This window comes from Plectropomus leopardus, chromosome 3 (assembly GCF_026936395.1).
Source record: "Plectropomus leopardus strain MGB_pleo_1.0 chromosome 3, ASM2693639v1, whole genome shotgun sequence".
NCBI lineage: Eukaryota > Metazoa > Chordata > Actinopteri > Perciformes > Serranidae > Plectropomus > Plectropomus leopardus.
In genome coordinates this window covers 8,190,502-8,215,961 of record NC_142178.1, presented here as the reverse complement: position 1 = coordinate 8,215,961, position 25,460 = coordinate 8,190,502, and the positions used below count along the sequence as shown (strand labels likewise).

At 40.3% G+C, this 25,460-nt stretch overlaps 1 protein-coding gene across 1 annotated transcript; it reads right to left on the bottom strand.

The window, feature by feature from the left end:
- Positions 1 to 568: 568 nt before the first annotated feature.
- Positions 569 to 25,460, bottom strand: ecpas (Ecm29 proteasome adaptor and scaffold). The gene is made up of 49 exons (XM_042484844.2): positions 25,362 to 25,460; positions 23,973 to 24,103; positions 23,617 to 23,733; positions 23,016 to 23,134; positions 22,648 to 22,797; positions 21,757 to 21,928; positions 21,428 to 21,567; positions 20,228 to 20,306; positions 20,015 to 20,134; positions 19,807 to 19,892; positions 19,627 to 19,702; positions 19,483 to 19,532; positions 19,319 to 19,385; positions 19,055 to 19,177; positions 18,861 to 18,964; positions 18,091 to 18,214; positions 17,903 to 17,983; positions 17,554 to 17,770; positions 16,092 to 16,183; positions 15,747 to 15,881; positions 15,487 to 15,649; positions 15,037 to 15,209; positions 14,814 to 14,915; positions 14,609 to 14,732; positions 13,575 to 13,720; positions 12,858 to 12,912; positions 12,592 to 12,706; positions 12,376 to 12,444; positions 11,637 to 11,754; positions 11,374 to 11,541; positions 11,165 to 11,244; positions 10,798 to 10,903; positions 10,622 to 10,669; positions 10,411 to 10,529; positions 9,121 to 9,271; positions 8,941 to 9,006; positions 8,689 to 8,778; positions 8,456 to 8,522; positions 8,274 to 8,365; positions 8,120 to 8,186; positions 6,678 to 6,875; positions 5,738 to 5,949; positions 5,594 to 5,637; positions 5,286 to 5,478; positions 5,012 to 5,162; positions 3,707 to 3,812; positions 3,485 to 3,573; positions 3,308 to 3,379; positions 569 to 1,514 (listed from the first exon to the last, which is right to left on the bottom strand). Exons 1-49 carry the CDS (start codon positions 25,381 to 25,383, stop codon positions 1,375 to 1,377), a joined length of 5,529 nt encoding a protein of 1,842 aa, XP_042340778.1. The 5' UTR covers positions 25,384 to 25,460; the 3' UTR covers positions 569 to 1,374.

Genomic DNA, 25,460 nt, shown 5'->3' with positions numbered 1-25,460 from the left:
TGACCACAAAACCTGCAGTGTTAAGACACTGACTGTTAGTACTGTGAATCATTACATTTGATTACTTTTCAGCAAATGTTTTAAGCTGGGCAATAAAGTTGAAAAACGTCCAAAATTTGGCTATGCCGAAAGACTTCACTGCACAGTGGAAAAATGCAGAGCATCTGAATAAATGTTATGTTTCTTATTGAAATCTTTTCAATTCAGATTAAACCTGTTTGTGATCACCAACATTTTGATTGGTAACTGTAACTTAATTAAATTGTTTCCCCCCGTAACTGTTTTTGTAATTAACTAGTTACTAACCACAGCATGAATCTAGAGTACACGACAGAGTTTTGCTGTTACATGTGTAAGTTTGCCTTATTAGTTACATTTCCGCTACCCTTTCATTACTGTATTTTTGAATAACTAGTACTCATACACTAGTCTCATTATGTGTGATCATTAGTGTGAATCATTGCCTCCGCAGCCTCTAAGAAAAAAAACTTATTTTAGCTTGCTGCTTTGATTTTAAACTGCAAATGTATAACGATCGATCTGTATTGAGACAAAAGAAAGTCACGTGTCCAAATTGTCAAGGTAGTTTTATTTCATCAGGGACAAATTCAAACAACTAGAGCATCACTTTCAGCTTAACAGCAGGGTGTTTTCTTTTTATTAATAATATTATCATTACTCTCAAGACTTCACAAAATTGGCTGTTGTCCTGCTCATTCACGTTGCAAACAGGGAAAAGAACATCATTTACAGGAGACAAATCTCCAAAGCCTCTGAGTGTCCACACCCCTAAAAACTGCCACCTTGAATGAGACCTAACGAGTCAACCTTATGCATCATCCGAGGTGTCCGGCCTGCTGTTGTCGTGATATTTAATGAGTAGGCAAACCCACAACAGTAGTAAAAGTCCCCATTTTGGGGCTATAGATATACAGCGTCCACAAACCCAACACATTGGTTTATATAGCATTTATTATCATTATGTTACTGTCCATTTAAATGAACCAAATAAAAGTTGACACGTTACAATAATAGCCTTGCCCTCAACCGCTTGTCAGAGCAAGTTGTGATCCTGTAGTCTCACCAAGCTTCAAGGTCAAGCTTCGTCAGCCACGAAAGTGACTCAGTCTGTCAGCTGTAACCAGCTTCAAAGCTCTCAGGTAATATGGATGAGTAATGCAATGACTGAGAGGTGTGTAAAGGAGAGATAACTGCATCAACAGACAGAGGAGTGTGTGCGATGTGTTTCGTTTTACTGATGAAGAAAAATGAGTCGGTGCTCGATTTAGTTGTGTTCTGTGTTGCGAGTGCATGTATTTGGCTGGATTGGTTAGCAGTGTGTGTGCGTGCGTGTGTGTGCGTGCATGCGTGTCCTCAGGGTTGGCTCTGGATGTGTCTGCGCAGCTCCTGGGCCTTGTCCCTCAGGTCAGGTCTGCTGTCTGACTGCAGCGTTGACAGGGAGCGCTGCAGCTGCTCACGGCTCTTTACAGACATACAGTCCCACTGCTCGCTCTCTGTTTAGATCACACAGGCACAACAACATTCGTCAGTGACACTTGGATCAATAAAGCACGCTACATAGATTTGCCCCTTTTTTATAGGGTTATTTTAATTTCCCAGAGGTTAAGTGCAATGTTGCATGTCTTTTTTTTTTACATTTAGGTTCTTTATTGTTGAAAAGTAAAAATACTTAAGGGGGTCTGCAGAAAGAATGTTATGATAGAATTGTTTATATATATATATATATATACACACTGTGTATATATATATATATATATATATATGTATATATATATATAGTTGCGCTCAAAATTATTTAACCCCCATTGCAAATTTGGTTTACTGACAAAATTTACAAACTTTCAGCAGTTTGCAATTTTCAAATCAAACCAGAACAATTTAAATAGCTCAACACATCTAATATTATAAGAGGTTTCTTCAAATTCTTCACAAAATGCCACTTTTAATGATTACTGCAGTCTCAAAATTATTCAACCCCCTGAATAGATTCTCACACATTTGCAAATCAGGTGTTGTCTCAAGCACACCCACTGCAACTAATCAAGGGCTTCAATGGTTGCATTAGGCGTGCTTGAGTTAGAACACTTCGAATACCTTGACAGGCTTATGGTTTGTTGATGGGGACATTTGACTCATGTCAAATATGACAAATTAAGAGAGCTGTCCAAAAAGTCGAGAGAAGAGATTACTGCCTTGCACAAACAAGGAAAAGGATACAAAAAACAGCAAAGGCAGTGAATGTTCATAGAAATACTGTTGGAGGCAGAGTTTGATATACTAGACGAATAAGACGCATACTAAACACTAAAGGTCTCCATGCTCAGACTCCAAGACGCACACAATGACTGACACATAAGCACAAGAAAAGTCCATTACGCTCAAAACCATATAAATAGGCCACAGAAGTTTTAGGATTCTGTTCTAGCGAGTGATAAAACAAAAGTGAAACTTTGTCTTAAAGTCTACAAGGCTTGGTTTCAGAAAAAGTCGTGGAAGATTCTAGAGTGGCCGTCAAAGTCGTTTGACTTGAATCCCATAGAAAATATGTGGTGGGATTTGAAGAAGGCAGTTGCAGCGCGCAAACCCCAGAGTATTAGTGAAGTGAAGGCCGTTGCCCAACAGCAATGAGCGCAGATTCCTCAGGAACGCTGCCAGAAGCTGGTGTCTGGCTATGCATCAGGTCATAACAGCAAAAAGGTGCTCCTCTAAGTACTAAGTACACTTGCCATAAAGGGTTGAATAATTTTGAGACTGCAGTAGTCATTAAAAGTGGCATTTTGTGTGGAATCTGGAGAAACCTCTTAAAATATTAGCTGTGCTATTTAAATTGTCTTTGTTTGATTTGTTTTTTTGTTTTTTTTGCCAACAGCTGAAAGTTGAAATAAACCCGATTTGAGATAGGGTTGAATTAATGTATATATATATATATATATATATATATATATATATATATATATATATATATATATATATATATATATATATATATATATATATATATATATATATATATATATATATATATATATATATATATATATATATGTATAGCTCTGAAAATTGAAGCTGCCAACTTCAAAATAACTTTGGTTATGTTTACTTCTTTTATACAGTCCATGAAGGAGATATGTACAGGGCCTAAAGTTATTTTCACATCCAGTTAAGAGAAGAGAAATCCTGCACCTGCAGAAAAACTCAGCTCATCTTTTCATTTGCTCACATTCAAACTGAACTCAACTACTGAAGAGCAACACACTTTACGACCTCAGCAGCAGTAAATACTTACCTCCAGTTCTCTTTACGATCAGATCCACAACTGACAAGGCCTCTGTCCTCACAGACGAGTAGCTTTTGTTTTCTGGATAAAAAAAACAACACAAACATGAGAAGCATGATGAAAGGCAGATTAGACTATATTACTATATTATTATTACTAAGTAGACTGTGACCATGAGGCTCGTACCTAAAGGGTAAGTGAGAGCAGCACAGGTCTCTGTGAGGATCTGGGACAGTAAATTGACGTCTTCACTGCCTTTCTCAAGCAGCAATAACCTGAAAAACAGCACACGTATGCCGTCAGACACTTTAGAAATGTTCATTGTGAGCACATTTTGATCAGCTTTGTTAATTCAAAGGTTAATTTCAAAGAACAGATGAAAAGAGCATTTGAAATTTAGGTTCTTACTCCTTGAAGTACGCCTTCATGGACTGTAGGACAACAAGCTGGACTTTCCAGGTGCTCAGCTTGAGCTTGTCACACATTAGACTGCACACCTCCACCTGGAAACGAGCTGCAGACACACACATGCAGAACATAATAACACTATGGTCATTCTTTCACTGAGCTCCAGCCGCTGACAATGTGGTAGAATCTCAGAAGTTCAGAAAACTTGGTTTGGTATTGGACTGGTATGATGCAGCTTATATGTTTTTCAACTTTAAATGTCGCTCACTTCTCTTCTGTTAAGGTTTGTCTTATTTTACTCAATCTCAGTCCTATTAAGTAAACAGAACAGAAAAGAAGTTTTACTTTTACTAAAAAAATAATAAAATGTTATGGATAATATTCTTTGCATCGACTGATCCACCCATTTCTATTGGGGGTAGGCAGAAGTTAAAGTTTAGATGTGATTCTGGTAGTGAGCACACAAGGACCACCACATAATAGAAATTGGGCAATTTTAGGCCTCAGATCTTGCCGTATGATATTGTTGTGGTAATGTTAACGTCCAGGATTCATATTATTCACCACACAATGTAGAATATGTTAAACTAGATATTCTGCTGTGCAGTTTTATGCCTCCACATACCAGTTAAGTTGCACCTCCAGGTCTGTGAAAACATGAATGCTTCACACACAGAAAGCTCTATACAATAAGAACAGTTCTAAGGTGGCTCTTTAGGGTTCTTAAGTTATGGCCAAAAACATGCTGTGTGAGATCATCGTCACCTTGACCTTTGGCCACCACTTGAGTCCAAGTGGATGTTTGTGTCAAATTTGAATAAATTCCCTCAAGATGTTCTTGAGATATTATGTTCACATGAATAAGAGGAATGCAAGGTCAATGTGAACTTTGACCAACAAAATCTAATCAGCTCATCCTTGGGTTTACTCAAACGTTTGTGCCAAATTTGAAGAAATTCCCTCAAGGTGTTCTTGAGATATTGCATTCACAAAAATGGGTAACAGAAGGTCACAGTGACCTCGAACTTTGACCTATGACCACCATCTTTAATCAGGTCATTCTTGCATTCAAGTTGGCATTTGTGCTTGATTTGAAGAAATTCCTTCATGGCGATGCTGTGATATTGCGTTCACAAGAACAGGACGTAAGTTTGGATGGACAGTCAACCTGAAAACATAATGCCTCTGCACCAGCGTCAGTTGAGAAGTGTACAGCTGTGAAAATGTGGTTGGGAGTTTATTCATTCCCCTGTACCAGTTAACTTGTTACATTTGATCAGTGTTCCAGTCGTGTCTGTAACTCACCCTGAGTCTGTGAGTTTCTAGGCCAAGCCTTTCCAAGAGTCTCAAAAGCACAGAGCAGAGCTTCGGTCTGCAGCTCTTTCTCCTTCACATCTCTATCGTCATCGTCCTCCTCCCGTGACCTCGGCGAGGCACCGCCGCTCTGTGGGCAGTTCTGTTGGGAATCAGGGAGATGGACTGAGTTAAACAGGCTTCTTGAAATTTTAACAATGTCTTCCAATATGGTGCTATAACTAAGAACAAACAGTAGATATCAAAATAAGAGATGTGATTGAACCTTCTTGATCAGAGGGAAAAGGACCTCAGCCAAGTCACTGAACCGGTCCTCCTGACTGCTGTGGAGCACGTCTCCAGCACAGCGCAGAGCGGCCATTTTGTAGACCAGACTCTCCTTACGGCATTCCTTCAACACGACCTCCAGCACCTCAGAGATGGTCGGCTGGCCTGCGCACGGCTTCTTCAGCTCCTCGCTAAAAGACAGAGGAATAATGGAAGCAATGTAGTATAAAAAAACCAGTAAATGAACGCTGTATTTCGAACAAAACAGATGTAGATAGGAAAAACAAGTTCTGCAAGAAATCTAACCTGCATTTGGAAACGACTGATCCGATGGCTTTCAACAGCTCCTCCTGAAACATACAAACAAAAGAAAACATATATCAACCCAGAATTTATCTTTTAACCCAACAATCTCTTTTGTTGTTCTGCTGTCGTATTGTCAGCAGTTACCTTGCCAGCCCATGTGCGCCCAGATAGTCCCTGCATTAAAGCAGTTAGCACCATGCCAAGGTGTGGTGCCACCAATGAGCCCGTCTGTTCCCTAGCAACGGTTGCCATGGCAGCTGCGCCCTGAGCCTTCATCTTCCAAGACTGGGACTGCAGTGCCTTCTGCGTGATAGCAATCAGCTCTGTCATGTAAAGCCTGATGCCTCCAAAGCTTCCTGGAGTCAGAGAAAAGTACAGAGATAAAAAGCGTATGTTATCACAGTGACAAAATACATATAAATATTATGACTGGAATAAGAAATTCCAAAATACTAGTATATCAATATATCCGAGCATTTTGTAAATTATTTCTTCTAAACAACATTAATTGTATTAAAAAAAACTGGATACAGGGTTGCTACATATTTTCAAGGGCAAAATTTTAGAACATTTCCATAACTTCCATAACTTTTCAAGGACCTGCAACACTCACTGACCATGTACAATATATAACATGAACAGAGCTGTACATTACCACCTTTGTCTAAATGTTAATTATTGTATTAAAATTAAACAGCAACCTTTGCAATCTGTAATAGTTGGTCATGTTTATGAAAAATCAGTTCAACCTTCAGCCCAAGTGGATGTTTGTGTCAAATTTGTGGAAACTCCCTAAAAAACTCCCTTATGGAGAATTTAAGAGAATGAGATGAAAGCAAGATCACAGTGATCTTGACCTTTTACAACCAAAATGTATGCAAGTCATCACTGAGTCCGAGTGGACGTTTACATACTTACCACCAAATTAAATAGATAAAAAACTATTTATTTACCATCTGAATATCTCTCAATGTTACAAAATAAATAGAAACATCCCCCAACCTTTCCTCATCCATATACCTCCCAAAATATCTTTTTTGTGTAGTTTTATAAATGGATTTATAGTCATGCTTTTCACACTCACCTGGGACATTCTCCTGCCACACCTCAGCCCACAGCGTGGCGTCATGGCTCTCTCCTTTCTCTTCATCGGGACCTGGCGCCTGATGCATCCCCAGGAAGGCCAGCGGCAGAGCCACTCCTGCGTGACCTTTCAGCACATCAGGGCTGTAGTGGCTGATGGCGTGCATGGTCAGCGCACATGAGGACTTGTACACCGGTTCTAGGAGTGAGAGAGTCCAGAGAACAGTGAGACTTGAAGACAGCAGAGTCCAAAAGTTGCATTTTGATTTAATGCACACAGAACCACAACTTTTAATGTTAAATTACCTACACATACTGCTCATTTGTACACAATCTTAAAACCTGGCAAACAGGTGTGTCATCCAACACAGCTTCCACATGCCTCACTGGGCGGATTTCCATTACAGATTTGCGCATAAATTGAACGATATCTTCGTAATTTCCTTAAAACACAATTGGGAGATGACAAGTCACACTATGTGACTTCTATTGCGATATTACGCAACTTCTCCACTCGCAACAACACTCCAAGAAGCATGGTGATGGATGTTCAGAACATTAGCAGGTTTATTTTTATTGCAGCCACCACACTAGCCGTCATTATTTCTAATCCAAGGCGACGTAGGCGTGTTATACGAGTGATGAATAGAAAGGCGAGCCCCTTAAATATGGGAGCCGCCATGAATGAGGGACTCCTGGGAGGTGATAGTCCACGATTTCACAGAGGAATTGTGGATTCAAAACTTCTGAATGATCAGCTCATTTTTTGAAGAGTTATGTGATACAATAACACCTCTTGTAGCTCCTGCTGCATCATGAGGGAGCCAGTTCCTACTGACAAGCACATGGCCATAGCATCATGTAACCTGTAAAAGCCAAAAAAGTGTTTCCATTGCAGTTTTGCAAAATATGGCTTTTTGAAATTGGCTGAGATATCCCCTCGTGCAAGCGTAAAAACTTTCTTGTGATAGATGGGAGTTTTTTTTTTCCAAATTGACGTTTCCATTAGGTGTGTTTTATATTCATGGTTTCATTTTGCGCAATTTAAGGGTTAATGGAAACCTGCCTTGTGTCTTGTCTGCATATGCATATGTCTTACTGTCTATAATCACTTTTTTTTTTTTTTACTAATGTTTATACCTTGTGCATGACTGTTTCTTGCCTGCTATTTTTTGTATCTTGTTGTTATACTGTCTGCTTGCAAATTGCTATGTTCTGTCATGTAGAATTATCTTCTTCGTGTGCTTTTAATGTGCTAACTATTTGGCTTATTCTTCATGTTCATTCATACATTTAATTTTTGTCTTCACACCAGGCCAAGGGACAATAGTTGAAAATTAGCCTTTGGCTAACACTGGCAAGTTTACAGCAGTGTTTATTCATGTGCACCATCCACCGTGAAAACAAAATAAAACTAAAAAACACAAAATTCTGCTGTCTTACCTTCTTTCTCTAAGTACCAGTTGTTGAGCTTCATTAGTAGTTTCTCTACACTGGTGTCTTTTGCTGTCTGATGAGAAAAGTACAACTCATGCTTACCAAGTCAATTACAACCACCTAAAGATACATAAGATTGTGTAACAGACAGGGTGCTTACTCTGACTAGGTGTCCCAAAGCAAAGGCATACGCCTTCTGTACCACAGTGCTTCTGTCGTGGATACCATTCAGCAGGGCACTCATCAGTTTACCTGGAAGCAACAAAAACATCTTCATCATTAGATCACTTACGCCAAACAGTAAACATATCACAGGAACAGATGAGAATACTTATGCTCTACCTGAGTATGGGGTGAGGTCCTGGGGGCACTGCACTGTGAGTGAAACGATGACACTAGCACAGCCACCCTGTGGCGAAGAAAGACACAAACATAAACAGGCTGATGCAACATACTGAATCTTTACATATATAAGAGACACAATGGACAGCGCTCAGGAAACAGGTGGATTTAAATCAGAAAACCAAAGCATTTACAGACAGTGTGAGAATCAGTGATTATAGAAGTGTGTCTACCTTGGTGCCTAAGCCTACTCCACTCTTAAGCAGCTCACAGAGCCTGGGAACCAGCTCTCCCAGCACAGAGACGTCGAGGTGCTGCAGACACTGAGCACAGGGATACACAAGACAAATCCTTAAAATCTCATTGTCACGTTTTGTCGAGTAGAAATCTTTCTTTCCCCTGACACTTTGAAACTGGGACTAAAACCCCAAAGGTAAAGGCGAGCACTCACTGAGGTTCTGCTACTTAATTATGATGTTTCTCACCATGTTAACCGTCTCCATCATTGGAGAGGACTTGGCAGCGCTCAGCCTGGCAGCATCCATGGCACTCTAGAAAGGCAGAAAGAATACAAACCATGACAGTCTGGAGTCTAACCTGTGATTAATCCACCAGACTTTGGTTACCAGACTTTGGGTGAACATGCAGCAGTCAGCTGAGGTTACCTTTTCTTGCTCTGTGGCTCTGAGACTGAGGTAGTTGAGGACCTGAGGCTCCAGGGTGGTAAGGGCCTCCAGCAGGGCCGGAATCAGCCGGGAAGCATGAGGCTTTAGTCTGGCACCAGCCGTTTTACTTATCTTCACCAGGGTCTGGATACTGGGAGGGAATAACAATAAATGCAACTGACATGAAGCTACAAGTTGACGCCGGATTCTTGTTGCTGCATGAGGGGCTTGCTTGACACAAATCAGTGTTGAGTTGGCCTCCAATGATGCAGTGAAGTGTCAACCAACCATGGCATTTGCAAGCCTAGATGACACAATTCAGTCAACATGTGCTTGAGTAACTCTTCCAATGGCTACTCTAAGCTGGTAGCTGTAGCTTCGTTGCTTATAGTGTGAACAGCCCATTACAAAACTGTTGCTGCCGCTGAGACTTTGATGAACAGGGGATGAAAAGAATAAAAACAAACAAACATCTGATTTAATTTTTCTGTGTTTGAACAAAAACAACAAAAAAATCAACTTCGCCAGAGTTTTAAACTGTTATAGACAAAATCGTCCACACGCAGTCTACCATCTACCCTGACTGCTAAATTGCAATCTGTACAATTTTTATCCTATATTTGCAGTGTCATCACTTTTTTCTGGGCTTGCAAGAGGCCTTCAACACAGTCAATCAAAGGATTCTTTGAGCTAGGTTAAAAGCCCTCTGTATGGATGTCCTTTAACCTCAGATGGAGGTCGTGCCAATCACGTGTGGTGCCACAAGGCAGTGTACTGGGTCCTCTGCTCTTTTTGTTTAATATAAATGACATAAAGGCAGTATGCACTCGTAATTTATTTTTATATGCAGATGACTCAGCCAAAGCATTTTTCTGCTTTGATTGTTGCATGGCTGTCTACAGCTTGCTGTGTAGTGGAAGGTCTGATGAAACATGATGGACCACGATGGAAATTAGTCCTGGACTAAATCCTGTTTTCTGTGACAATGTCTTGTACGTCTGTACTTTTTACTGCTGTGTTTGAATTCTTGTCAAATACACTAAAATAAAATTTACTGTCAGTTTTTAGCTTTTATCATGCCTATAATATACTTGTCGTTTGTGTACAGTATGTTTAGAGATCTAACTTTTTATTCTTTGTTTGCATTATTTTCTTACATTTGCGTGCTGGATGCAACATCATTTCTTTCTGCTATGCACTTGCCGTGTGAGTACTGTGAATGACCATAAAATTCATCTCGACCGACAGACATCGAGCATAAGTTGCATCAATATACTGTGAGCAACTTACCTTAGTGAGCGGACCTCGGCGACATTGCTAACGATGCCTTTCTCCAGCAGGGTAGGTAACAGCACTGCCACAATTCTCTGGGCTGCGGAGCCTGTAGACTCACACATACGGATACACACCTAGACGGAGAGTGAGACACACATTGTACATGCATCTTTACCCACAAAAAGTTACAAAGACATAAACGCAGGCAATATTGTGGCAGCTTTACCTTACTGAGTGTCTTCAGTGTTAGGTCTGCGGCTTTTCTCACAGACTCCTAAAATGCAGGACACAGTCGAATCACATTACTAAGTAATGTAATGCTACTTTAATGTTTGAGCAGTTATTCTGCTGTGTGTACATAATGCCTAAACAACATGATAGCCATATATGGTTCTTGCTCACCTTGATGTCATCAAGGACTCTGAACAGTGTCTCCAACATTTCCGCCAGGTGATCAATGAGGTCATCAGCCTGGCGTCCACGAATCAGGTCATTCAGAGCCATGCAGCTGGAAGGAAAAGTAAATCTTCAATTAAAACTGATGTTTTTTCTGACTTTTACATCACTGCATAGACTTCTAAGCTTCTTCACCTTAAGACTTCAGTATTCAGTATAAATACCGTATAAATTAGTATAAATTACTATACATATGCTCCTTAAAATGTAACACTTCACGTATGTCCTGATACTGTATAATAATAGTCTAATTAAGAAACACTCACTTTTATTTTCAAGAGTTTGATGATTAGTGTGTGTATTGCTACTGTACCTGGACTCGCGCACTCTCCAGGTGTTACTAGTCAAGTTGGAAATTACATCCTGCAGGATCTCCTTAAGATACTTATCCACCTGAAACATATTAGGACAAACCCAAATGTTCCTAAAAATCTAATAATGTCTACATCTACATCTGTTGTTAACACACGCACAGGTTTGTTTTTTTGTGCATGTGTATGCTGCACATGGCTAAACTCCTACCAGGGTCTTATCAGTGACCAAGGCATCCCAGATGCTGGTCATGGCCTGACGAATGCTCAGGTTGGGGTCAAACTGGTAGCGGTACAGGCGGGGCACGAGCTGGGGCAGGAATGGAGCCAGCTGCTCTCCAGCCTTGGCAGCGATCATGTGGAAACCAAACGCTGCTCCCTGACAGGAGGAAGGAAGGAAGCGAGACCGTCAGATAGTCAGGTGAAGTGGCACATGCGGTGGAAGGAAAAGAGGAGGAGGATGATGCATGATACCTTGCGGGAGTTCCACATGGCATGATGATTGGCAAGGTTCATGAATTTGTAGACGAGATCTGGTTGGTTCAGGTCGCTGGCCAATGAGCAGAGCTCCTTGTATGTGGTTAGGCCGTGACTGCCAGGAGCCATCAATGAAAGAGGGAGCAGAAGAGAAAGGGAGAGGGGTGAAATGGAGATTTTTAGTATCATTGTTACATTTATATGGGAGACAAAAAATGACTTTAGTATCAATACAAACAAAATAAATACAAAAATAAATAAATGGTGAAATATATAAAGAAAAAATACAAAAAGAAATAAAATAAATGCAAAGGTTAGAACCTCCTTCATCAACAATAACAGAAATATATCAGTGAAGATGTACAAAATGTAGCAATAAACTTAAGATATATATTGATCTATGTTCTGTTTATTTATCAACTTTTATCAACAAATGCATTTATGTATTAACTTCCATAAGTATTTTAACATTTACTTATTTGTATAACCTCAGCATTTATTTATTCCTTTCTGTATTTTTACATTTATTTATTTATTCCTGTCTTTATTTGTAATTTCACTTTTTTATTATCTCAGCATTTATTTATACCTTTATTTTAATATATATTTATTTACTCATGGGTTTATTTATACATTTGTTTATTTGTTTTATTGATACCTAAGTCATTTTTTGTCTTCCATACACTTAGACAAACACAAGACCAACACATTTGTATGATGGTAACATATGACTTACCCATCAGGTGTTTTCCCCAAACCTTCTCCTTGGAACACCTCTGTATCCTCTGACACGGCATGTTTCACTCTGTTGGCAAAGATGAATAAAGATTTAACAATATCCTCATAAAGTGAAAATGTGTTGACTTTATGGCTTCTCCCCTGCAAAAAGGACACCTCGTGCAGCTCTTTCTCTCCTTTCATTCCATCCTCTTTTACTCAACCATCTGCTCACCTTTTGCCAGTCATGAGTGTTTCCACCAGGGTGGACACCAGTTCCTGCTGGTCAGCCTCTCCTCCCATCTCATAGACGAGGCCCAGGCCTTTAGACGCCACATCCTGACTCAGCTCTAGATGAAAGAAGAGATGGATGGAGAGGGACAGAGAAAAAAGGGTGATGGATTATTTTGTAATGTTACGCAGGTGCATTTGAAAAGTGCTGGCTGGTGTTAAGTAATGAACAGATCAAATTAACAGTCAGGTTAGAAAAAAGTCTCTTACCATCAGGGTCTGAGAGAACAGAGATGAACGCCACCTGAATCTCCTTCAAACTGGACTGTAGGAGTAAAAAAAATTATATCTATTACAAACTAGTTGGCAAGTCTGAACTTTCTATATATAAATCCCTCAACCTCCTGAATTCTGTTTTTTTTAATGTGTTTTTCATTCTTTGCTACAAAACAGTTCAGCTCAGCACGAGAAAAGAAACTTCAGTGAGGAAAGTTACCACACGGCTACATCTGAGAAGGAGTGAGATGAAAACAAACTTGTTATAGGAGGTAAGCTTGTTTTCCTTTAGCCACTGAGCTCTTTAACAGAAACGTTTCTTGATGGTTTGTTGTTAATGTGCTAACTGGCTAACCAGCGTTAAGACGGTTGTCCAGTTTCCCTTTTTGAATGATGATGACAGACGGCTGCCGTCTGCCTGTATGAGGTTATTTTCTCTCTCGCAGGCAAAGAACATATAAGCTGGTTTGCCGTCAGGTGTAATCTTTGCGGTTTCTTTGTGTTCAAGTGCAACTTTCCAGTCAAGAAACAGGCGAAGCAGCAGTTGGCTTCTTTGCCGCTAGTTATCTGAGGCTTTACACACCAAAAACGAGGGACAGTATAAAAAGACTAAAACTCTTCCTCACTCTAGCTGCAAAAAGTGATCAGACTTTGAGCTGTGACCCAGTTTCTCTTTAGATTCATTGATATCTATCTGCACAATACACCCACCGTGATTTCCTTATGCTGGCTGAGTTTCTTGACCAGGGAGAGCAGCCATATGCAGGCTGCCTGTCGGACATGGGGGTTCTGGCTGGGTATATACCGGGACAGGATGGACTTGAGGACCCAAGGAACCACATCATTGTTTTTCACATCTAACAGGGAACGAAAGAGAATGATGTTGAGGAGCTGAAATTAATATTTCTAGTTTTGTCCAGGAGCCATTTGAGGTGTAGATAGAACAAATACATATTAGTACATGTAAATGCATACTCATGCAAATTGACTTTTTCACATTTAATTACCAGCAATGCAAAGCTGCTACACAGAAAATATGTCTTTCATCAAAATGCGTATCACTGTAACAATCACTGTTGTTATACAAGAGACATTCTGACAAATGTGATCACTTAAATAACTGCAATGTGTCAGCTTTAATGCATACATGACAACCAAGTCATTAGTACTACTATGAATGTCCAAAATCTGTTTAAACCAGGGCTGTCAAACTATTATCTTTTTTAAAAATCGCAGAATTTCAATAGTTAATCGCGATTCACGCCGTTTCTAATGAAATTATTTTGCATTTCAAAACAGTTGAAGCTGACCAGATTGTCTTGATTAGGGATCAAATGAAAGCAAAGAATTTCATGGGACGAGCATGAAGAGGGGATGTCTGTAAAGGGGAGACTCACGGGCACCCACAGAACCCATTTTCATTCAGGTATCTTGAGGTCAGAGGTCAAAGGACCCCTGTGAAATGACTATGCCATTTTACCATTGCCAAAATATAGCCTAAATTTGGAGTCTTATTTTGTCCCCTTCCTTAAAATCTGCCATGACATGGTGCCACTGGATTTCTAAGGTCTGCTTTTTTTATATGATAAAACTCAGCGCGGCCTCTTAAAGACTGAAAAGTCAGCTGACGATTAATGTTATTTTTATTTTAAAAGAATGCGTTTTGTATGGACTTCAATAGCATCGCGATTAAAGCGTTAACACTGACAGCCCTACTTTAAACTTCTATAACTGCAGGTACTCACTGTGTGGCGGGCTGTACTGGTCCTCAGTGCAGGTCCACGGGTCTCTGGCAGCTCCAGAGCTGGTGCCTATTGCAGCGCTGGTTATAGCCTCTCCAACTGTGAACTGCAGCTCCACCTGTTTGGCCTTAAGAGAGAAAAAAGGAAACATATAAGAGATGTTTCTGCAAAGTGTTGCATTGCTACAGTCACTCAGTATGTTTCATACCTCCACGGAGTCCATGAGACCCTGCAGCAGCTTCTTCTGGTGAGGGAAGTCTCCGTCTCCCACAGGAAGGTAGCCCAAGGTCTGGATGGATCGCTCCTTCATCTGGAACACGTGCATGGACAGACGGACAGATATGAGCCAATCTTTTAGTTCTTCATCGTTAATACATACATGTATATGAGATATCACAGCAACCACTTCCTTTTGTGTGGTCCTTGGTTACCTTGGTGCTCTCCTTGCCGGAGGGGATGCGAACCAGCAGGTTTTCAACGGCTGACAGTTTGGTGAAGCCTTCCCCCTCTGCAGGGATCAGCAGGGCGCCGTTACGGCCAATTTCTCCCAGAGCCGTGCACGCTGCTACAGCCAGCAGTGCACTACTGTTGTCAAGAAAGGAACCTGGATGGACATGCACACGGACATGTATGTGGAACAACCCGTTTAGACAGAAATAATTGGTTTTTATTTAACTGTATTCACACAAAAAGTTACATGGTAAATAAAATACAAAGAGTTTTGTTTCAAAGGAGATAAGATTTTTTTTCTTTACATCCCATCATCACAATCAAAGGCAAACAAATGGCCTTTTAACACTACTTTATGGTACTCTAACAGCTGCTATAGTCAGTATATAAAGACTAAACTGCAGGAAATTGTTCCAAAAATGATTACATACCAACTGTCTTGGTAGCCATGGCAACAAGTTCATCTTCTCCCTGGGAGGTGATGCTCATTTGCTGCCCCATGTCGTCCCCAGAGGTCACAGCTTTCTTCTTGCTCATGTATCTTCCCACCATGTAGCCCAGAGCCAAAATGGCACCATGCTGAGTCTCAGGACTCTGTGGTTCAACAAAACCAAATAATGTTCACACAAGTACATACAAGTGCACACTTTAAAATGTTTTTTAAAAACTATGAAGAGACACGGTGGCTTACATGGTTGTCTTTGGTGATTTTGAGCAGGTTGTGCACGGCCGTCTGCAGCTCGTTGCCGGTCATGGTGGAAACCACCACAGCATACAGCTGAGCGGCGAGCTCCCTCATGTCCTCCTTATTTGTGTTCATCAGACTCTGGAGAAGAAAACATCTGTTATTACAGCTGAATGCACTGACGGTGGGGAAATTTGAATTAGGCTCTTGGTTTTACACCACCACAGGACAGCTGGTCTAACAGTTTAGAGATGCTGACATTTGTCTCACTAATGAATCAGAGCATGAAAAATCTGATTAATAACATGATTAATACATACAAATAAACACATAAATAGGTGAAATACTCACTTTGATCCAGTCAATTTTATCAACAAATCTGGGAGCCAGTTTCTCTGGGCACACGGACACCACCTCCAGTAAACAGTACATTACTGGGATTCCTGTTGAGATCAGTAATAGAAGCATAAATAACACATGCAGACTGTTTCCAACCATGATTGTCATGACCATTTGTGTTTTTTACAATACTACACTTTACAGATGAATATAAAAACAATATATAACTAAATACATTACTTACAATACGTTAAATTAACAAAAACATTTTCTGTATCACACTGTATTAAACTCAAGATGAGAGATGTCACGAGAACCAATACTTCGGTACTAAGTCGATGCCAAAATTCTGAATACGTGAAGATACTCTTTTTTCTCCAGTACAATGGGTAATGGAATTCAATTCTTCCATAAATGATGGGGGAGCATAAACATCTACAGAAGTTCTCGTCTGCCATTTAATGTCAAAGGAAGAACGACTATCAGCACAGAAGAACAAAATATGAAGCTGCAGTGACAGCTTCGCCTCCAATCGTCAAGAAGAGATGTGCTTTGAATATTTTGTTAAATTTTTTATTGCAGTGGGAGAGCTGCACTATTTACACAATGCTACAAACACCTGCAGCGTGCCAATGCGCTGAGTGTCTATTCTGTGCTGACTGCTGCATGTTTGCTATTTTTTTACTGGTCAGTGACAATTGCAAAATGTTCAACTTTTGGTAAAAGACGGGCTCATCACTATCACTTTTTACCCAGCCATCCAATCACAGTGACAGCTGGGTGGGACAAATAGTCCACCACAAAGAGCAACCGTCACATCTCACATGAGCAAGTGCTAAACAAATGACAGAGAAGAAATACACTAATATAATAAAGGCTATATATCAATATTTTTTTCCTTGCCCACAAAATCTCATGAACCAACAAAGACTTGATCGCTGTGTTGAGGGCAGATGATCGGGTATTAATAATCAAATTTAATATAAATTTTATTTACATTTTTGTGAAGGAGTATATGTTAAGCACATGGGAGTTATTGTTTAATTTTTCACTGTGGTGTCAAATAAGTTTTCAAGAATCGTAAAATTTCACAGGTTCTGGTATAGTATACTCAATTTCTGATATCATGTGGAGGGAGTTGTTTTCTTTTTATAAAGTGCGGTGCCAGTCAGAGTCACGTCTCACAAATAATCGTACAAAAGAAAGAAAATAAATAGTTCTGTCAAACCATATACCACAAAAAAATAAAACACAAAGCAGATAATGAAATATTCAACACCAACAACCAGCACTGCAAAAGGGTGCTACATATGACTACTCGAGACCCGATTCTGACTCAAAGTGATAAACAGAAGCTAATCTGCAGTTCTTAAAAATCTTCTTTAATGTTCTATGAAGCCCATAATAACAGTGCGGAGCTGACGGTATCCTGCAGTTAATGACCCTGAGGAAAGAGCAGGTGAACTTCTCTCACCTCCGACAGCAGACAGCAGCTGCTGCAGCAGATCCATGTACACATGAACAGGGTTTGCCTCAGAACCCTTTGACACAGAGGGCTGAGACTCAGAGGACAGCAGTGTGTGGACATAGCGTCCAATGGCAGGTGCATCGTCCTGCATGTCTGCCAGGCGTGTGGACATGGGCGTGACCCCGGCGCTGTGGGCTAAACACATCCTCAGGTAGAGCACGATCTAAGAAAGCAAGGGGAATAAACAGAAGTCAGTGGTAAAAACTTACTTCCAAAAAGATCTGAACTGAATTTGCCAACTCATCGCGTGTCACAATAAATGGATATCACAGGATGATCACTGAGTAATATTTACCTCCCCAAACGCAGATGGGTTGAAAGGAATAGTGGAAGTTCCAACAATGTACTTAGCTGGAGTCTTGATCCTCTGAGCCGCCTGGTAATGACACAGTCAAAAAAAATGATTTTCATTATTTCTTTTAGTAAAAATGGGTACATCCTGTTTTATTTGTATAAAATAAAAAAACATGTACAGAGCCTCACCTTCTCCTGGACATAGGCCACCATGTCTGGAAAGGAGGGCATTGGCTTTGGTCCCTCCTTCTCTGAGCTCTTGGTAGGTAAAGCTCTCAGCACCCTCTGGGCCTCCCCAGACACCTCCTCCCTCCTAAAACACAGAATAAAAACAGCTCATTTTATCTTCTGTGATTTTTTTCTTTTTCAGTAAAAGCTACAAATCAGTTGAACACTGCCTGACGACGTGATGAGCTGCAGCTCTTTCAGGACTTTCAAAAGCACCTTGAAACAATGGTTAAAAGCTGCTCGGCTCTGTGCTCGCTGACCTTGAACTTTGGACTTTATAACCCGTTTTTAATTTGAAAAGCACTCACTTAGATGCATTAGTGTGTGTAGTGTTTTATTCTGTTCTGCAAAGTGATGTGCTTTAATAAGGGAAAGTAAACCATTAACACCGTTTTTACTGTGTTAAACACACCCCATCTCATTTGTATCTTTGTGTGTATGTGATATAAGCAGTGGTGTAATGTAACAAAGTAATAATACTTTGTCAAAAATACTCCAGTACTTTTCTTCAAGTGTAACATACACTGCATTTTTAAAGATGTGCACATGTTAAATAAACTTCATAATCCTCAAAATTCTGATTGTTTGCTCTTTTATTATCGGCATATACTTGTACTTTTGCTATCAATACTTAATTACATAAATTACATTTGATACTTAAAATTGATACTTGTGCATTTGTTGTGATTAATTTAACCATCACGTGGAAGTTTTCTATGTTTCGCACTTACGGGTCTCCAGCTGCCAGCAGCAGCAGGTATCTTGATGGCACGTGATCAGGAGCAAACACGGTGCTGGCAAACTTCATGGCCACCTGACGAACTTGCACCTCCGGCTGCCACAAAAAGAAGAGCCTCATGCCTACTTAGTCAACATGAATGTGTGTTTCTTATAAAATAAATAAGTATTTTACCAGCACACTCACCTTTCCAATGTAAGCCGCCACCAGTGCCTCCATTAGGTTCAGCAGTGCTCCCTGCAGGTTGGCATAAGCTCCAACCATCATCGACAAAGCCTCCTGAATGGCAAGGCGGACATCAGCGTCCTCCTAAAGATGACACAGAATTTGGGAAAAAACAATATGAGATATACCATTGTGCTTTTCTAAGAACAGAGTACGTAAATGATCTTTTTTTATGTATTTACTGAGTTTTAGCTTCCTTAATTGTCAAATTTTTGATTCACCTACCTTGCACATGGACTCAAAAAACTGCTGCACGAGTGCAATATCCTTTGTGAATAGCTGTGGCATGCGGCTAGAGGAGAGCATATAAAAAAGTATTGTTTTTTAATTGTATAATCCCACACCATGCTGGCAAAGTTTACAGAAAAAAGAGAATTATTTCATTGTACCTTGACAGCTTTCCAACAGCAGAGTAGGCAACACACAGTAACTTAGGATCCTGTAAGGACAAATGTTGTGTAGTAAGCAGGTAGAAATCAAATTAACCTGAATGAATTTGCAGTTTAAATGTGTGCTGTCGTTTGTAGTTTTACCTCCTTGTATTCATTGATGAGCTTGGTGAGACCATTAAGCAGCATTAGTCCCAAAGGTTTATTAGTGTCGGGACATCTGAAAACATTAAAAAATCCACATATTATTTTTCAAAAAGCACTTTTTCTTAGGTGAAAAAAAAAGAAACGTGGATGCATCTAGAAAAAGGACACTTTTCTTACACCATGCAGATGTGATGGACAAACTGCAGGGTGAGAGACAGCAGTTTGTTGTTGGTGTTGGCTCCGAACAGACCATCATACACAACCTGCGGAGAAAAGAAAAGGAATGACTGTACCACACAGGAGAGCATTTTCTTGAAAATTATATAGCCTTGAAAAAAATCTAGCAAAACATAAATATGCCCACAAGCATGGACAAAGAGCCAACCTGGATGTTAGCTGGAAAGCACTCTGCTGCGAGGCGTGACCGTAGAAGATGCGGCAGGATCTTCAGTTTGACTCTCGTGCTCACCGGCTCGTGTTTCAGCTCTTGCTTCACATTTCCCCCCTTGTGCACATACAAAAACAGTATTATATATTCAATATTTAAAAAGAAAATCTCACAGGTTGACTGTGAAAATCAATTGTCGACTTAACAAACCTTTGTTTTCAGAGGAACATCCCCCAGATACACCTTGTACATCTTGTTGATAATTAAAGGATTGTTCCAATCGATGATACTGGAAGATAATAAAACAAGGACACAAGCAACGCTATGAATACAGATTTGTACTGTTTGTGTTTCCTTCAGATGGATTTAGATAGCAGCCCGTCAGTCTCTTAAACAAAGCCTGAAGAGAATGCTATTGGCAAAGAATGAATCACTTACAGAGTAATGATTTTACCTTGTGGATTTGAAGCACCACCAGAATATCAAATAACCTGATGATTAAGGGGCCGTGTCCACCAAAGTGGTTCTTTTCCTGAGGCTGAGGAGCGCTGCAAATCTACACCACACTACAAACACCAGCCTGACAAGACGCTGAGTGTCTATTCTGCACTGATTGCTGCCTTTCAGGCGTATTTTTCCGAGCTGTGAGAGTTGGAAAATTTTCAACTTTAGAATAAAAGAAGGGCAAATACAAAGACCAACTCCCCACTCATTTTCAGGCTTTTTTTACAGGGTTTCCCACACATTTAAATGGATAAAATTTCAAAACTTTACCATGACTTCTCAAGGACCCATACTGAAAAATTGCCCTACTTTCTCAGTGTTTTTCAACATATCAGATACAAACTCTATTCAAAAAGAATTCCAGCTTGCAAGCTAGCATTCATGGAGAGTCAGTGAAGTAACACATGTGATTGTAAACAAAAGGTTTACAGGTTTACGTATGTTCCTTTTACAGTGAAAATTACATTCAATGGAAAGCTGTCCACAGAAGACTACTCTAATGATTTTTTTTATTACACACACCAAAATATCCCAACTTTTTCTAATTCTGTGACTTTTCTAAGACTGGGAAATGTGATTGTGAAACTTTTCCAGGTTCCAGGACCCTCAGTCTCTCCATATGTGCTTGAGCCTTCACCTTTATCCAGAGTGAGTACTCAACCTTGCCCTAAAATATTTACTTCTGTGGATATTATGTATCATAGCAACCAGATGCAACCAAAGTGTTTCAGCTGCAGAACCCTGCACCACCAAATCGCTCTCAAACGCTCCCTGCTAGTCATTTCCTGAGGAACACCTGTTTTTTTCAGCTGGGACAAACAATGCTTTGGTGGGCCTAATTGCATCAGAGGAAATATTACAGAGGGTATGACTTGAACCAGCCATGATCTGAGCTCCTTCACCTACCTCTGTTTGCTCTTCAGCTCCAGATCAGCTGCGGTGGCCACACTGTGTCGCGTGTCGCTTGACGCCACCACCAGGTGCACCACCGTCTCCACCTCTGGGACCTGCTTTGCCTCCATGAACTTAACGATGCCCAGTTTACACTGTTAAAATGAAATACAAGATGAAGGAATTATTAGCTGATGCTCACGACAAACACAATTTACATCATCACCTACATATAAACTCGTTTTACAGCCCCTAAAATACAGATATATTTTTGTACATGTATTTAACTGATAGCTGAAACACAACTTCTGGATTGAGCTGTGTTTCTGTTTCAGTTCCTGTACCTGCTCTAGCTGCTCAGCGCTCCACTGGGCCTCTCCGATCACCCTCTTGGCAGCATAGACACTCATCCCTGGGGGAGGCTGGGGGAGACCCTGGCCACCTGCAGCCACTGCCCCATCTGCTCCCTGGGAGGAGGAGGGAGCAGGGCGAGTCGGGGATTCATTCAGCACAAACCTGGAGGAGCCAAACAGAGAACAAGTCAAGGTTCTTGTTCAAATACTTAGAATAAAGCCTCCTACAGACTGTGAGATTTTGGCAACCTTAGGAGTTTAGTGCAGCTACACTGTGCGACAAGAATCTTAATAAACATGGGTACAACATCAAGTTTGATGTATGCAGACTGTATGATGACATAGGAAGAACGTGGGACAAAGTATGAAGAATGTGGACGCGGGGAAAAGAGGCCAACTTGGCATGCCAATTTTGCAACAAGAGCTCAAAAATAAATGTCATGAGCATCTACAGGGTTCCTGCAGCTAAAGGCAAGATAGATTAAGACTTTTTAATGCCACTCGGATTAAGTATAAGACCAGTTTTTTTAATAACCAAATTTGACAATTTTATTTTGCCCAAATATTCATCATAACATAAAACATGACTTTTCTGTCCAGTGACAAAGTTATCTATGTTAAATGTTGAGAACAAACAACCCTTTTTAGAGTGGAACACGTGGAAGACAATGAACATATTGCATTAACATTAAAGTATCTATTAAGTTTACCAACAGAAGTGGGAAACATCTGCCGTTCTGGCTGGTTTTCTGGGCCATTTTGTGTTTCTCAATCTGCATGTGAGATTCTTTCATCCGAGAGTGTGTACCGAGCATTCAATCATTTTGAGACCCACACACGTACACAACCACATAACACCCAAAGCACACAGCATAAACTCACCCGTAAGGCATGAGTAAAACATCCAACATGAACTCCAGCAGCAGCTGCACTGTCTTTGGCCTCTCAGTTAAGTTAAATGGAGAAGCGACCTTGGAGGTGTCTGCAGGATACTTCATGTGGTAGAGAGTTGGGATCAGCAGGTGCATCAGGCTGAGAGAAGAAAGAGCGAAACAAAATTATAGTCCAACAAGGAATGGACAGGGTCAGCCCATTTTTATAGAGCGGACTGAGTCTGTGTTTAACCTTAACACGTGTCGATCTCGACAAAACTCAGGAGTTTCTGAAAAAACTTGCTTGTTTTAATGCAGCACTGTGATTATTAATATGCTTGTGCATCCTAAGATGTGCAAGTGCATGCGCCCCCTCACCTGTCCTGCTGCGGCTGTGGCTTGCCTTCCATGGCAGTGAGAAGGGTGGGGGCCAGCTCGCACTGTTTCCCCACCTCCAGACGTGGGTAGCCCATTTTGATGTAGATGATGGTGAAATTCTACAAAATACATACACAGACATTCACCACTGCTGTGTCAAGTTACAGATAAGTTCATTTTAAGACTTTTTTAAGACCTTTTTAATACCACCTCGAAACAAATTTAACCCCAACTCCAAGGCCGTACTGGCAAACTGCTAAAGGATATAATTCAAAATCTGTGACAATTTGCAGCCCTAGAAATAATTATTTACCAAATTATTGAATTTAATAAAACATGTTATTAATACACACTTTGAGATATGATTTATGTGGCTTTGTGAGGAGTGTGTCTGCACTCTTATAACATTTAACATAATAAAATTAAAAATGTTATAAAAACAAACAAAATTTAAGACTCTGTGGATGAATTAAAAACTTTTGAACGCCTTAAATTTGAGAATATTAAATTCAAGGTTTTTTAAGACTTTTAAGACCCTGCGGGTACCCTGTACAGAACCCTGCTTCTTCTAAATAACTTCACTGGAAAATGTGATTCTTACCGTTACAAAGGACGCTGCAGCAGGATCTTGGTACTGTACGAGCAAAGTTTCTACTGGTAGCTGAATTTTAGGGCGGCTTTTTATCCTCTTGTTTAGGTGGACCAACAACTCCATGACCTAGCAGAATCAGCACAAAGTAAAAGTGGTTTCACTAAATAAAACAAAGCATTTCTGCATCAGGAAGAAGTGAATCCATATCTGCATCATGGAAGTTTTATTGGGTTGATCGTTCATTTTGGTTAAAATATTTATGGGAGAACATTAGGTTGCAATGTGTTCAGATTTTTACGTATAGCTGTAGAGCAAAGAGTCACTGTAATCTCTTTAGTCACAGAGAGGGACAACACCCTTCTTACTTTCTTTCGCACCCCCTCCTGAACGCTGGAGAGTTTGAGGAGCACGGGGGGCAGGAACTTGGAGATAATGTCCTGCAGCTGCTCATCTGTTTCTGCATGGCCCAGGCGGAGGAACACACGTTCCAGTTGATCTGTCAAAAAACACATTTAACACTAAATTCAACTCTTGTGTAGGGGTCGACAGATTATCGGCCTGGCCGATCATCGGGAAGTTTTCCTTTGTAAAACCTCGGGGAGCTATTTTTATTAATTCATGTTTTATTTCAATTTTCACGGAACTTCATAGGAAAAGTTACAGGGAAATTGCAGTATATGATAGAAAGGCAGGAACATATATAATGGTTACATGTTCCTGCCTTTTTTTTTTTTTTTTTTAAGTATTCCCTTCCATGATCAGAGCCGGTTTGAGGGACACCAGAAGCGCTCCTGTTATTTGCTGTATATTATGCTGAAAGTCTCAATTTTGATTAAACATTTGTTAAAGGTATTTAAACAAAGTTTTGTGTTGGAGTTTATTGTACTCCAAATTCTAATTTTCGACACAAATATTATGACAAATAATATCATTTTTATTGTAAATGCATATCGGTTCCAAATATTGGTTATTGGTCTCATTGAGTGCTAATAATCGGTATCAGCACTATTGGTTAATCCCTACTCGAATGTCTCATTTAGTTGGTTATATTTATCATATCCCAACACTAAAAATAGACCCACTAATGCTTTGAACCAGCACCAAAGCATGTCTACCATAATTCATTTCCATACAAATTTGAAGTAAAAAAAAAAAAAACGCACTAGGTGTATGCAACCACTTGCAAAACCAGTCTGCGCGACCTTCAGCTTTAAACAGAGGCAGTAAAATACACAAAATAAAAACAGTGAGACAGACAGTCCCTCATGCTCGTCCTGTCAGCTGCTGTGTTGGTGCAACCATCAGCCAGCCCTACCTTCTTTCTCTGGCATGCTTCACCAACCAGCTAGCTACAACAACTGACTGACTATCAGCGCATTTCATTTCATTTTGACGCCACAACACCGGCTTTAGGCAGCCACTGACACCCTGCCAAATTACCCCGAAATACCCTAAATGATCGAGTTTTCAATGAACACCTTCAAAGTTTCACTGAAGAGGATATATCAGAAGCCTGCGTGATAGTTTCATTTTGACCATGACTGGGCAAACGGCCTCCTGACGTTAGCATTCCAGCTAGCTGAGCAGCTAGCTGACTTTCCCGCACCGGTTTTTAACTCAAAGAGGCCTCATCGGTCCTTGACAAAACATCCGAGACGTTACACTGAAGCAGCCCCGTTGTTCACCAATTTTGACAAGCGCTAATAGGATATTTTAGGAAATGTTGATCAGCAATAACGCAGAGAGAAACTTACTGAGTTCATCCTGGGCAGCCATGTTTGCAGAGAATCATCAGCGACCCTCCCAGTTTACTGAGCGTCACTGCACTCACTGGTGCCACTCCTTCAACCAGT

What these genes read in the sequence shown, in the direction of transcription:
- ecpas (XM_042484844.2), bottom strand. Translation starts at nt 25,383, where the DNA reads ATGGCTGCCCAGGATGAACTCA. An exon ending in GGCTGCCCAGGATGAACTCA is followed by an intron (nt 24,104 to 25,361) that starts GTAAGTTTCTCT and finishes GTTTTTTGACAG; the next exon opens with ATCAACTGGAACGTGTGTTC. An exon ending in AAATCACCAAAGACAACCAT is followed by an intron (nt 15,650 to 15,746) that starts GTAAGCCACCGT and finishes GTTGAACCACAG; the next exon opens with AGTCCTGAGACTCAGCATGG.